This window comes from Microcebus murinus, chromosome 18 (genome assembly GCF_040939455.1).
Source record: "Microcebus murinus isolate Inina chromosome 18, M.murinus_Inina_mat1.0, whole genome shotgun sequence".
Classification (NCBI taxonomy): Eukaryota; Metazoa; Chordata; class Mammalia; order Primates; family Cheirogaleidae; genus Microcebus; species Microcebus murinus.
Genome location: NC_134121.1, coordinates 59075539 through 59090669, shown reverse-complemented (window position 1 = coordinate 59090669; position 15131 = coordinate 59075539). Strand labels below are relative to the sequence as shown.

Sequence of the window (15131 nt, the reverse complement as noted above, 5' to 3'; positions counted from 1 at the left end):
TTCTCATGCTTGTTTTTTCCTCACCGGTTAAGATATAAGGTCACAGACACCTGCACGTGAATGCGTGCACATCTGCTTTCTGAATGGCTAGCGATGCTAACAGTTACCACAAATCCGGCCCCACACCCACCAGCGTCCAGAGCACAGGGAACACCCTGGGCGCCCGGAGGATGAGCAGGCGGCCCAGCGTCTCGGGGTAGTTGGCCTCCACCACCTCGATGATGCGCAGCAGCGCCTTCACTCCCGGCCTCCACAGGTGGCGCATGTTCAGCCCCTCCAGGTCCACCAGGCAGGTCCACGAACTGCAGGTTGCCCAGAGAAGTGTTTTATTCAATAGATGGCATATTTAGCAAACTGTGTCCTATATATATATTTTTTTTGTCATTGATAGCCATTTCCAAATATATATCAGTTTTGTAAAAAGTATAGTGATAGGAACTCTATTTATATCTACTTGAGTAAAACACTAGAATCAGTACGGTAGGACCAATACTTGAAATATCAAAGCAATCAGCGGCTGATTGACAATGAATAAAAATCTCTCTCAGACACGCTCAGTGATGCAGCAAGGCCACAATGTGCCGTCCTAGACAGGCCAAGCCACTCCCCTGACCTGCTGTCAACAGGACACACATCTGGCATTTTAACATGCAATGTTTGAACCGCATTGAGCTATTCTTCAACAAATATTTACTGAGTCGAGCACTGTCTCAGGAGCTGAGAATATAGCAGTGAGGAAAAAACCCTCGAAACCTCTGCCCTCATGGAACTCACACTCCAGTGAACCACCTATGTACACCTTCTCAATGTCAGCCTCTGAATCACTGCACACTTTCAAGACAGTGTACAGTAACTAGAAGCATGGTTCAATAATACAGAATAACTTTGGGTAGAGGGGAGGCAAAAACTAACAAGCAAACAGCCTGCAGCCTGGGCTCCTGAGGGCCACACAAGCCAAACAGGCAGGCCACACCCCACCAGACTGACATGACAGCAACGCCTGGGGGCACAAAAAATACCAAACCCCAGCAACTGCCCCATACTGACCGTATTACATGTTTATCTATTTTCAACCTTTTAGAACACCTTGGAAAACAGTAAACTATTAGATTTTGGTTTTGAAAATCAACTAGAAATATTTAATTCATATTCTCAATAAGCTGAAAGGAAAAACAGAACTCCACACCTACCTGATAGGGCGACCGAAGACTTTCGTATTTTCCTCACACCGTCTTAGCCCTTCTTCATTTATGGAGAGAACCTGTGCATAAAGGGCCACAAAGATTCACCATCAGTCTAAGGAGGGCGAAACTATTGCATCAAGCTACGAAAGAGAGTGACATTAATACATTGCATTATAGGTAAGCGTGTAAACCAAAAAAGTCATCTATTTAAATGTTCTCATATGTCCATACGCACTAAACATATCACCAAAAAAAAAGAATATTTGACTCTCAAAAAGTGAATAAACACTAACATCTACGGCAAAGGTAGCAGCTATCGGAAGTGAAGTAAGAGTTCAGAGGAGTCACCAGATGAGCAGGGGAGGACTCCATCTGGGGACCTGTCTTCAGAACAAGTGCACTCGGGGGAGTAGGAGGTAAGTGTCTGTGAAGCGTGGGAACATTCTGGTACCACACGTACCAGCCAAGAGAAAAGGCAGTCTCAGACAGACTTAAAGCTTGGCTTAAGAGAGCCCTTCGATTTACACTAACAAAACCTTCCCCTATGGAAGCAGTCTGCCCACACCTCCACGTGCGTGTGTGCATGATGGATATGCACGTATGCACGCACACGCACACGTGGTGGGGAAGGGGACCTAACAGAATATACAACGAAACGCCACCAGCAGGTATTTTAGAATATGAGATTATAGCTGTGTCTTTAGGTTTTTGTTTATTCTCTCTTGGGAGGGGAAACACGCCAGCTGCGGCAGAGGAAGAGGTGGCCTGAGTCGGGGGAGGACAGGTCAGCAGGCCTCTGAGATGGTCCAGACGCAAGACGCTAAAAGCCTGCATTAAGGACGCGCCAGTGGAAAGAACACGATTAAGAGATGTGACGTGGCCGGGCGTGGTGGCTCACGCCTATAATCCCAGCACTCTGGGAGGCCGAGGCAGGAGGATCGTTTGAGCTCAGGAGTTTGAGACCAGCCTGAGCAAGAGCAAGACCCCATCTCCACTAAAAAACAGAAAGAAATTAGCTGGACAACTAAAAATATACAGAAAAAAAAAAAATTAGCCAGGCATGGTGGCGCATGCCTGTAGTTCCAGCTACTTGGGAAGCTGAGGCAGGAGGATGGCTTTAGCCCAGGAGTTTGAGGTTGCTGTGAGGTAGGCCCGTGGCGTCAGCCCAGGCAACAGAATGAGACTCTGTCTCAAACAAAAAAAAGAGATCTGACGTGAGTGACACCTCAGGAGCATGGGGGTGGAAGGTGGGGACCGATGTGACGTGGGAGTGAAGGGAAAAAGACGGCTCGCAGTCAGCTCTGCAGCAGGCATCGGGAGGAGGCACGCTGTTTCACTGATGCTTCCACGGTGGAAAACATTTCTATAACATTTGTGTCCTTTGTTGAAATTTTAAAATATATTAATACTTCCTTTCTAACTATAAAAGCAATACATGTTTGCTACATGTAAATAAACATGTAAATAAATCCATCGTAATAAACCAATCCTGCTGGCAGAGAAAGGAGGTGACGGCAAGCGGAGCCTGTGTCCGCGCAGCCGCGCACTTACGTATCTCAGCAGGGCTTCCTCCCCGAGGGCTCGCACCAGGCCCTTGGTGTCCATCTGCCCCAGCCTGAGCACGTACAGCGGCCGCCCATCTGCAGGGAGGGGAAGGGAGGGTATTATTAGCATCACCCCTGACGTGAAACTGAAGAAACAACTCTAAGAACCTTAAGGAAATGTGTTCTCCTATATTCCAGAGGAGCCTGAGGTTCTTTCCTACTCATAGAAGCAGCGACTGATTTTTGTGTGTGGTGGTGTGCCCAACATTTCCCACAAAAAGAAAGAGTAAGAGGCAACTGGCATGGCAGCTGAGCAGGGTCCTGGAGACGGCCATGCTTTGGAGAAGGGAGTGGAGCTGGGGCCCCTGCCTGGGCTTGGCAGGAACCTCCCGCACTGTCCACAGGCTGGGCGCAGTCCCCTTGCTTAAACAACCAGGGCTGGGCAAGACCCCTGATTTTCAACAGCGGGGGACACCAGAGCATCCATGCACACTTTTCCTATGAATACAGAGCACTTTTAACATTTCTCTTCTTAGAAAAATAATTTATTTCATAAGTTACTGAAAAGTTAGCGTCAAGATTTTTAAAATGCCAGCCTCCTTCAATTCCCACTCTAAGGACCAAGATAAATGAAAACATCCTAGAAATCCTTAAATCCATACCAACCAGCACATGTTGGTTCTAATTCTTTATAGCCTGGAGGTTTAATGGATGGAGCCTGAGAGGAACCTAACTCTTTATGCAAGGCCTTGTCATCAAGGACCAGCTACATAGAGGGGAAAAAGATCTTGCAGGCCAGAGCATATCCCTAGAGTCAGCACTACCTAGCCTGCTACCACTTAGTGTCAAAGGGGAGTAGCAGAAAGAACACAGATGGATCGTAGTCCTGAAAAGGAGCTAAGACTTGTCTTCTGTCATTAATGTAGGATCCAGAGTGTCACCTTGACACGGGGGCTGGGAGGTGCTATAACATTCACCTTGTATATATCACCCTGTGAACTTCATATCCGAGGAGAATGTGGCTCTACAACCATCCTACTTAAAGCATTATGTTCTTTGTGCCCCAAGACCTTGTTGACAGGCAAATTTATAAAACATTTAATAAGACACATTTGTCAGTGTCTTACTATCAAACGTTTTAACCCTTTAAGGGTTGGGTCACAGAGTAAATATAAATATTATATGCTGTCAGTAAAAATTTAATAAAGCTACAATTAATCTGGAGAAACACAAAAGATTAAGTCAGAAATACAGACACATCGGAGCCCCTCAGTTTTAAAAGGGCTTGCACAGAGGCAGAAGGGGCCAGGTCCGTGGTGACCCCTCACACCCCTCACTGCCCTGCAGTGCCGTGATGCCACCCTGTCCAGCTACCACGCTCTGTACCAGGACACAGACACCGTATCTTTGACAGTGCAGGTCCTTCCTGCAAGGCGTGATATGAAAAGCAATTTGGATGAACTGCGCTTTCAATTTCTCATTTTAAAAATAGTTTTCTTTTTATTAAGTTTCTCATTTAATCTATCTTTTTTTTTTTTGAGACAGAGTCTCGCTTTGTTGCCCAGGCTAGAGTGAGTGCTGTGGCATCAGCCTAGCTCACAGCAACCTCAAAATCCTGAGCTCAAGCAATCCTACTGCCTCAGCATCCCACATAGCTGGGACTACAGGCATGCGCCACCATGTCTGGCTGATTTTTTCTATATATATTAGTTGGCCAATTAATTTCTTTCTATTATAGTAGAGATGGGGTCTCGCTCTTGCTCAGGCTGGTTTCGAACTCCTGACCTTGAGTGATCCACCCGCCTCAGCCTCCCAGAGTGCTAGGATTACAGGCATGAGCCACCGCACCAGGCCACATTTAAGCTATCTTCATTTTAGGTGTATCACTGTCCTTCATCTATGCTTTACTTACTCCCGAAAGCAGCACTGAATTCTTCACTGTTTTGATATAGAATATTAAATATCTGCCTAAACATTTTTACAGCTACTGTAGGGGTTTAAGTCACTTAAAAGTTCCTTTATTAGCACTACGCCACTGAAAAAACTCTGCCACAGACACTTCAGTGTTTTTAATAGGTCAAAACTAACTCCACTGAACTAGGGAAGTGAAGTCATTTCCCAGTGTGATTCAAGTCCATGAAGGGCAGCAGTCACAGGCCCATCCTTGGCTGCCCAGGGTGGAATGGCAGCGTGGTCATGATGAAATTTATAGTCAATGTGTTCAAGCTGGGGAAAGTTTCCAAATTCTGAGAGTGAGGAGGGACAATTCATCCATGTGGGCTCCACGTAACTTATGGAAGGACGTCTCTAAGGGTGTCTTTAATGACACAGCCAGACAGACATGACTGAAACACAGCTGCATGTTCATACACACCTTTGTCGTGATGATGCCAGCCTCCCGCGTAGTAATCCTGAAGGACCTGGGGAGGGTTCCAGGTGTCCAGAATGTAGTCTACCTGGTGCTGCTTCCGCCAGGTTAAGGACTGACACATGATCTCTCTGGCTTTGTCAATGTTAAAATCCCGAGCACGTAAGAACCGAAGAATATGCTCGTCTTTTGGAATCTATTAAGAGAAAAAGATGTTTCTAAGTAATGTTAAAAGTTGCTAAGGAAAAACACCAAGTTGCTAGGAGAATAAGACTCTAAAACTCCCACTTCTTATCAACAGTAAGCTGCTTTATTATGCTATTCAAAAGTAGCTGTTACCAAAAAATCTTCCTTAACACTTTAGAAAACCAACATTATTAGTTTGAATAATCTTTATAGTATTCCATTTTAGTTTCAGCACAGTAGAGCGAAGGCATACATAATTTCTTTAAGCAAACATTTCAATTACATGAACTATCATGAATCTAAGAACTATGATTTGTGCACTTTTCTGTGTATATATCACACTTAAATAAAAAATGAGAATACAAAAGCACGCTGGTTTTGGTAATGTGGGGGTGCTCCTAACTTACAAGAACCTTCTGTAGATTCGATTACTGTCAACTGATGGGTCAGCCTCCCTGAGTAAAGAACAAGACCAAGACTGTATTCAGAGTCTCGTGTGGACCAGGTACCTTCCTCCATAGCTACCTGCCTATGCATGCAGATAGCTGGTCCACTGGCAGACCAAGAGAGTGGGTGCAGAGCCCACTCACCACCCCACTCCTGGGAAAGCAGCTAAAACCATGTGACCTACTCATTTGGCATCATCTTCACTCAGAAAGGACCAGTTGTATGGAGGTGGTTATGAATGCAGGTTCTGGAACTAAAAGGCCTGGGTTCAAATCCTGACCCACCACTTGCTGTGAGATCTTGGGCAAGTTACTTCTCTCTGCCTCAGTTTCCTCATATGTAAAACAGAGATGATGAAAGCAGTACCACCTCATACAGCTGTTGGGAGGATTTAATAGAAAGCTTAAAACAGGGTCTAATACATGATATATAACAAATGGTAGCTATCATTATTGTGATTATCTTCTCTATCACAGGTATTGAACAGTACACAGTTATTTGGTCTTTAGTAATCAGGATTGACAAAATTAGAGATTAGGCTGGCTACACGCAATGCCTAGCTTCCCTTCACTAAATAACGTCAGTAACTTGCTACACACACTAATGAGCCTCTGCTTACGACGTAAGACTTATATAAATTTAATTCCTCATGAGGCTAAAATTTCACCAAAAATCTCAAAATTCAAGCTCAAACATTTCTAATCCCTGAACTCCTTTTAAACCTCTAAAAATTTAAATGTATGAATATTTGGGACACACTATTGCTTTATAACTTGACATTAATCTAGACCATTCTCTGTTAAGTCTAGAAAAAAACAGCTAATTATATTTGGAAGGGTGTGTATTATAACTTGCCACCAAGGACCAAGATGCCACACACAAGATAGAAATTCAGTGACTTTCAGTTTGGAAGGAATATTTCTGGGTATGGCAATTGGGAATATTTGCTCTCAGCAACTATGGGTGGGACGAGAGTCCATGACTTCATGGGGCCACCACCCCCACATGCTGGTGCCGACGCTCACCTTGCCCTTGTGGGTCTCCTGGAGCCACTGGCGAAGCCTAATAAGGCAGCTTTCCTGCAGTGGGGTCAAGTCGCCCAGGTATCTCTTGATGTAGTCTGCATCTAGTTTGTCTGGAAACATAAGTGGCATGACATCATTCACAACAAAGGACACTACACTTCAGGCTTCTCAAGTCCTCCGCTCAGTGAGGTTAACGTGTGTTCCTAGAGTCTCAGAGGTGAAGGAGACTGCAGAGATGGCAGATTTAAACCAGACACCCTAGAGAACTTCAGTGTTAGTCTTTAAGGTCAAATCACTGACTAAACCACAGGTAAACTTCCTGATTCGCCAAGTCTCAATACTATACATAATAGAACAATGGCTATAACAGATATTTAATGACTGTTTAATTCCAAGTTATACAGAGAGGCCCTACAGGATATACATATATAAAACTGGATATAAATCTATTTTGAATAGAGCTATTATGTTCAAGAATAAAAGAAATCTTTTTCATGATAAGGTAACAAACTGGAAGAATGAGATAGCAAAATAAGTATAACAAAAAATTCACAAGGGGAAAAATAAAATGTATTCTGAACCATCTGCCCACACCCGCCACCTGTTGAAAGCTAACAAATGGCATAGTTTGGCTGCAGAGAAGAATGTATAGAAATAGAAACACCAGTATCTTAACAAAACTTCTGAGTGGCAGAATTTTCTTGTGTTTTTTCTATGTTTTCTGAACTCTGTACAAGGGGCATTACCCTATAGCTAAAAATAAAAGGGTTGTATGCACGTGTATGTGTTTAACAAATGTGACGGGCAGCACAGGCGCTAAACACAGACCCTGGAGCCAGCCCACCTGGGCTCAACCCAGCCAGGCCACTGCCTACTAGTAGTGACTCTAGGCTAGTTACTCAAGTTCCCTGTGCCTCAGTTAACCCGTATATACAATGAGGATAATAAGCATTTCTACCTAAAAGGACCCGTCATTACCTGAGTGAACAGAACAGTACCTGGCACACAGTAAGCATACAAAGTGTTAGATGATGTTATCATTGTGCTGAGAGGACTGTTGCCTCACAATTCACTTGAAGGTACCTTCACCTAACATAAATGAAAAGAAATAATTTTCCGGTCTCAATAAAAGAGTAACTTGATATCACTTCCTGCCTATTTAAAAAATCTAAGAAAAAATAAAAAGAGTATGTTATATAAGCTAGAGGACAAGGGCCAGAAACAAAAGCTGGGTCTTTTCTTCACGTGCTATCTACCGTCCCAAGGAACCAGAGCAGGCGGCGTGAGCAGAAGGAGCAGAAGCCGCGTCCATCCCTAGTCCTGCTCTCAGAACCTTCTGGACCTACCGTCAGGAGTCCCCACCACAGGCTCAGGGGCCCCGCCAGGGCTGCCGAGGGCCTCGCCGCCACTCAGCCCTTCCTTAAGGGCAGCATCTGGGATGACGATGGCCGCGACCGCTGCTTGTTTCTTGCATGATGAAGATGATGATAATGGTTTTGCAGAGGGTGTGATGGAAGGTGGAGTCCAACGGGGCACGAAGGTTATGCCTTCTTCTTCCAACTGACGAAGGTAGTATTCAATGATTTCTTTTCCCTTTAAAACAAAACCCATTTTAAGGTAAATATATATTCAATATTAAAATTATTCAACCCTCGCAAGTTTTTAAAACACTAATAAAACTAAATTGTTATAAAAATAAATAGAGGAACAAAAGCCAAACACCTTTGCATTTTTGTTTTTCTTAACTATTTTACTTCCTCTTCTCCAAAAGTTTAGGAAATAATATCTAAAGATGTGGAACTTTTTATTTTAAAACACTGATTTACTGTACTTGTGCTCAATATATGCTTTATGTCTCAGGCCCAATTTTTTCTAATACAGTACCCTAAAAATAAAACAAGCCTTCAAAATCCCATAGGATATATTTCAAAACCATGATTCCATAATAACCGGTGAGCAGCAGCACACAAACGGGAAGGGAAGGTCATCCCTGCAAAATGAAACTAACCATCTGAGGGCTGGGGACCCCTGCGAGCCTGCCTGGTAAGAATTGTATCAGTGCAAGAGTAGTCCTCACCAGCAAACCCTGGGTGGGACCTGGGGGTGCCGTAAGCTAGCTGCTGCTGCTGTACCCTAGCTTCCATCTTTCCCGGCAACTCCAAGCAGAGTGCTGTGGCCAGCAGCTACATGCGCCTCCTCCCTCCTTCAGCATTAGCAATCTAGACCCCTTATACCTGAAACTAAGGCACAGGCAGGGTCAAAGCATCTCCTCTTTAACCAATCGCTGACCCCTCCCCAGCCTTCCAAGAAGACTGCCCACCCATCATTTCAGAGAGAGTCCCAAGATCAACTCACTTTTTTAATGTTGCTGGTATACTGTTTCATTGCAATTTTTTCCACAGTACTTTCAAAACCAAAGAAAGATTTAATATCTAAACTCGCAGACTGTTCAAAACAGGTCCAATCTTCATTTTCAGGGTGAACCTACAGATAGAGAGAAAGATTCCCACTAACTACACTGACACTGCATCACTGTTTGTCAGCTCCTCAGTTAATTGGGAACCAGAAGAAACACTCATTTTACGAAAAATATCACTACCATGAAAACAGCAGAAACAAAATATACAGCCAGATTCAAAATCATGAAAATATCCAAATAATTTTTCCCAAATATTCTAAAAATGACCATAAAAGGAGAGCTTCATTTTCATTCTTGGTTCCTTCATGTATTCAACTACTCATGCTATGCGTCCTCCACTGTGAACAAAAAAACCCTTCCTCTCTGATGGGGGACAGAGGATGAACCATAAGCATTACAGGTAAGAAACTACATGGCTGTTGGAAAGTAAGTGCTATGGAATAAAGAAAAGCTGGAACAGGGTTACAAGGACTGGGGTGGGCCGGCAGGCTGCAGAATTAAACAGGGCAAGTTAGGGATGGCTTCATGGAGGTGGAGGCGAAGGAGGGGGTCAAGCAGAGATCTGGGCAGAGCAGTCCTGCCATCGCCTCGCCTCTTAGAGCCAAGCCCTGGGGGAGGCCTGCCTCATGGCCAGGGAACAGCAGGAAGGCCGGCAGGACTGCGCACACCAAAGGAGGGACAGGAGAGATACAAGCAGGAGAGAACGCAGAGCCGTGTGAGCCACTGGAAGGACTCTGGGCTTTTCCTCTGAGTGAACTGTGGAGACATTACAGGGTTTGGGGCCCAGAGAAGCGATGTGATCCGACATACTGTAAATGGATCACTTTGGATTCAGTGTTGAGGATACTGTGCAAGAGGGCAAGGGCAGAAGCACAGAGACCCGGCAGGTATCATTCTAACAATCTGGTAAAAGAAATTCTTGAACCAGGGTGGTAAGCAATGAAGATGCTAAGACAAATAAACGCTCCCAGCTCTAATCTAAAGGTACACAATATCTTGGTCCTTCAATATATATTTCTAAAGTAGTATAGGCGACCAGAAAAGTGGTGGTTCGTGAAAGTAACAGCTGAAAACAAAGCAAAGCATCACTTGGCTGCCTTAACTGCCACAACCACATAACCCATTCTGCAGGAGACCACGTCTGCTACCCTCCGATCTCACTAGTCAGAAATGAGTAACAACATCTGATGAAGAACAGCCCTCTAACACAAAGAGATGCACTGTTTAAAACCTTGATCAAACAATCCTTGTGAGCACAATCTTGCCATCTTCTGCCGAACGACGGAGATTACTCACGGTATAGCAGCAATGCTCGTTAATGATGACCCGATTGGAAAACGTTTCATTATGGGCCTCAATGTGCAAAGTACGTTCCCGAGAATTCAGTGAGTTTTTCTGGACAAAATAAACATAATCAACTCCGGCAATCTTTAAAGACATAAAGAGAAAAAGGGTTGATGAATAACACCCAACTTCAAGAGGAGCTGTAAGCATAACTTCATTTTGTCTTTTGGGAGACTGCCATCTAAGATGTCCTTTTTAGTTACCTTCTTCAACAGTCTGGGTGCATCTATATCCAGTTTGCAGCGCCTTTCAATGACATGAATAGCCCCATCTTCACTCTTGAATTCATTCACAGTGTCACTGTCCACGAACATTGGAATCAAAGGACATGTAGGGAACCTCCTTTCGTAGGCCTATGCATTTAAAAAAAGAAAATACAAAAAAAAAAAAAAAGATTGAACAAAGATGCAATCATGGTCTGTTGATATTCTCCCTGCAACAAAAGCACTTCTCAATAAAGGACAACAGGGGCCATCAGAACTCTCTGTGTCTTTACATCTGACGCTTTCATTAAAAAAGAAAAAAAACATTTTATGCTCATGGATTGGAAGACTCAACCTAGTGAAGCTGTTGATTCCCCCACATGCATACACAGGTTTAACATAATTCTCATCAAAATTCTAGCAAGATTCTTCTCTAGCTATAGACAAGATTATTTTAAAATTTATATAGAAAGGCAAAGGGATTAGAATAGCAAAATAATTTTTAAAAAGATGAATAAATTGGGAAGAATCACTCAAACTGGCCTCAAGGCTTACTATACAAATACAGTGACCAAGACCATGTGGTAGAGGGACAGATAGAAACTGATGGGACAGAATATGGTATCCAGATGTGGACCCAAAAAAGTATACCCAACCGATTTTTGACAAAGTCACAAAGCAATTCAAGGAAGGACAGCCTTTTAAACATGTTATTCAAGCAACTGCACAGCCACAGGCAAAAACCAAACAAACAAAAATACACCTTGACCTAAACCTCACATCTTATACAAAAACTCAAAATGGGTCATGAACTTAAAAATTAAACTTTTATTAACAGAAAAAAATAGAAAATTTTGGGGATCTAGGGCTAGAAAAAATCATAATCTAGAAAAGGGAAATAGATAAAATGAACTTCATTAAAATGTAAAACTTTTGTTCTGCTACAGAACCCTATTAAGAAGATAAAAAAAAAAAAAAAAAAACCAACAAGCTACAAACTGAGAAAACATATTCACAAGCCACATGTCTATCTGACAAAGGACCAGTACCTAGAACACATAAAAAAACTCCTGGCTGGGCACAGTGGCTCATACCTATAATCCCAACACTATGGGAGGCTGAGGGAGGATGGAGTTCGACACCAGCCTGAGCAACATAGCGAGACTTTGTCTCTACCAAAATGGGGGAAAAAAAACCCTCAAAACTCAACAGTTAGTTGTACATCAGTGGAAATATAGTTAACAATTGTTAAATAAAATGTCTAGGAGGCCACTGCTTTGGATTGAGCTCCTGCACTAGGCCCAACAGACCAAATAAAAATGGAGTCACTCTTGCTGAACTTCCCTACCACCAAGCCAAAATTAAGTTGTTTATCAGAACTTCCAAGAAATCAAGAGGGAGAGAGAGAGAACAGCCAAACCCCCAAACAGGCCAGTTTTAGCCGGCATGATCATTCGTTTGCTCTAACCTTTACAAGGAAACTAACTTTGAAACAACCAATCTGCTTTTTGTTCTCTGTTCCTGATTTCATCAGCCTTTTCTGCCTACAAAGCCAGCGGCTTTGTCAGCGGCTCACTGGCATACAAATTCTATTCTAGGGAATGAGGTGTTGCCTGATTCTAGAATCACAAATAAAAGCCAATTAAGATCTTTAAATTTGTTGTAATTTTGTCTTCCGACACACTACTGAACTTAAAAATGGTTAAGATGGTAAATTTTATGTGTTCTTACCACAATTAAAAAACAAAGAAAACTCAACAGTTATTCAATTAGAAAATGGCAAACGACAGGAACAGACATTTCACCAAAGAGGACATAGAGATGGCAAGTAAACACGTGAAGATGTTCATTAGAGCTGCGGTCCCCAACCCAACCCCCTGGGCCGAGCAGCACCACCTGAGCCGCCACCCCGCCAAACCCCCACACCCCACATCTGGGGGGGGGAATCATCTATAATGATATAATGAAACTTAGTAGCCAGCCACACAGCAGGGCATGAGTGGCGGTCAGGCGGCCAGGGAGGGAAGCTTCACCTGCAATTAAGGGGCTGTGCTCCCACCCCGCTCCCCATCACTCCCACCGCTGGCATCACCCCCACCTGCCACCCCTGTGGAAACATTGTCTTCCATGAACCTCGTCCCTTGTGCCAAAATGGTTGGGGCCCACTGCATTAGAGAAATGACCTATTAGGGAATGTAAATTAAAATCACAAAGGGATATCACTGTATAATTATCAGAATGGCTAATATAAAAAATAGGGACAACACCAAATGCTAGCAAGGACATGGAGAAACAGAATCACACAGACATAGCTGATAAGAATGTAAAATGGTACAACAGCCCTGGAAAAGAGGTAGGTAGTTTCTTAAAACCTGAACCTGCAACTACCATATAGCCCAGCAACTGCACTCCTGGGCATTTATCCCAGAGAAAGAATACTTATGTTCTCATAAAAACCTGTACAAAAACATTCACAGCAGCTTTACTCATAATAGCTATAAACTGGAAACAACTCAGAAATGTCCTTCAATGAGTAAATTAAATGACTACACACTGTGCAACATTCATACCATGGAATACTACTCAGCAAAAAAAAAAAAACCCAAAAAACAATGAACTTTTTTTTGAGAGACAAGGTCTTGCTCTTGCACTCAAGGTCTTGCACTTTTGCCCAGGCTGGAGCGTTGTGGTGCAACCACAGCTCACTGCAGCCTCAAATTCCTGGCCTCAAGCGATCCTCCCACCTTGGCCTCCCAAAGTACTGGGGTTACAGGCATGAGCCACCAAACCTATTCTTTTTTTTTTTTTATTTCCACACACAACATCAAGGAATGAACTACTGATATATGCAACAACTTGGATGAATCTCTGGAGAATCATGCTGAGCAAAAAAGCCTAAACAATTATATACTGTATGATTCCACTTATGTAAATTTTTATTTATTTATTTTACAAAAGAGCTCTGCCAGTTGTATACGTAACATTCTTGAAGGAGCAAAACTACAGAAATTGAGAACAAATTAGTAGTTGCTAGGGTTAAGGAAGGGGTGTGGGCAGGAGGGAAGTAGATGTGGCTGTAAAAAGGCAACAAGAGGGAAATTTGGGGAACATTTTACATCGTGACTGTATCACGATGTCGGAGCATTTCAGACTTCAGATTGGGATGCTCAACCTGAACTAAAAATGGGATGAGGGAGAGTCCTGTGACTTTCTATCTTAACCACAACCAAAAACAGACTTAAGAAAGAAATCTATGGTATTAAAAAGACTAAGGAAAATGGCCCATGCTGCTTTGATTTTACCTCTAACAGGATGCAAGCAGTTTCAGAGTATCATCATACTAAGAAACACGGCCTTCTGTGGAGAAATTTCCTGCTGTTTACCTTGAACAGACCTGCCTGTCTTCATATAATACCTGGATCACAAAAGTTGCCATGAAGCTCCCAGAAGGCACCAGAGTATCACGGGATTCCTCTACCTGGGGTTTTCACTACAACTCCATTCAAAGTCAGCCTCAGTTTTCTTGTATCTCACTTCTCTCCATAACATTATAAAGTTACATCAATCTGAAAAAGGTATGCTACGCCATGCTAGGCAGTACAGAAGGGAGGGAGGGGAAGATGAAGTCAACAATTCAGGAAAGGGAGTTGATGAAATCCATGAGAGTGTCTCAAGAATAAGCAAGTGCTATTAAGAAACAAGGAGAAAGCGTAAACACTGCGTGTGGAGAGACAGCGCGGGGAAAGGCTTTGCCAGAGGAGCATTTACACTGGGTTTCAGAGTGTGCAACGGTCTGTTTATAGTCAGTGAAGGGGAGAGCGTTTCCAGGAAAGAGAACTCAGGAGTGGGGCTGCAAGGAAACCTCAGGTGGGAGCAGGGACCCACAACCCGAAGGGGAGGCAGGTGGCAGGAGGGGAGGGATCGCTGCAGTGACACTGTGATGAGGCGCTTCCTCATCCAGTAAGTCCCTGCTGAGCACTGACAATGTGTCACCTGGCACAGACGGCCCTGCTCTCCTCCTCTTCAGGGGACAGGGAAGGAGGGAACACTCACATGTGACTAGAGTCACATTTTCAGAAAATTAATATGAGAGTCATCTACTGGAGGGTCTGGAAAGGAAGCAAAACCCATGTGTGGTGACCAATTATATTTGCTTTTTAAATGTCCTTACTTTGAAAGTTAAAAATACATTTTTTATATTTATCTACTCTCTTCCTCCACTCAATTACATTCTGAATCCCATTACCTCCAGAATCTTGAAATCACACAGTCTCTGTCTCTTAATGCGTTTTATAATAAACAACACTTCAGATGCTGCTCAGAACACACCACAGGCAGTCTCATATGAGGCCCTAGGAATTTGTTACTATTAAGTACTGAACACAGGAACGATTCTAGAAAAAAGAACTGC

At 43.3% G+C, this 15131-nt stretch overlaps 1 protein-coding gene across 5 annotated transcripts in view; it reads right to left on the bottom strand.

Annotated features, from left to right (window-relative positions):
- The window catches only part of SEC14L1 (SEC14 like lipid binding 1), a 51339-nt gene that overhangs the window by 9129 nt on the left and 27079 nt on the right, over positions 1 to 15131 (bottom strand). For all 5 annotated transcript variants that reach the window (XM_012756266.3, XM_075994792.1, XM_012756269.3 and 2 more), the window contains exons 3-11: positions 10721 to 10870; positions 10470 to 10601; positions 9110 to 9238; positions 8101 to 8347; positions 6755 to 6864; positions 5103 to 5292; positions 2736 to 2824; positions 1191 to 1261; positions 131 to 302 (exon numbers count right to left, since the gene is read on the bottom strand). In XM_012756266.3, the coding sequence (XP_012611720.1) occupies positions 131 to 302; positions 1191 to 1261; positions 2736 to 2824; positions 5103 to 5292; positions 6755 to 6864; positions 8101 to 8347; positions 9110 to 9238; positions 10470 to 10601; positions 10721 to 10870 (1290 nt within the window). The remainder of the gene's footprint in view (positions 1 to 130; positions 303 to 1190; positions 1262 to 2735; positions 2825 to 5102; positions 5293 to 6754; positions 6865 to 8100; positions 8348 to 9109; positions 9239 to 10469; positions 10602 to 10720; positions 10871 to 15131) is intronic.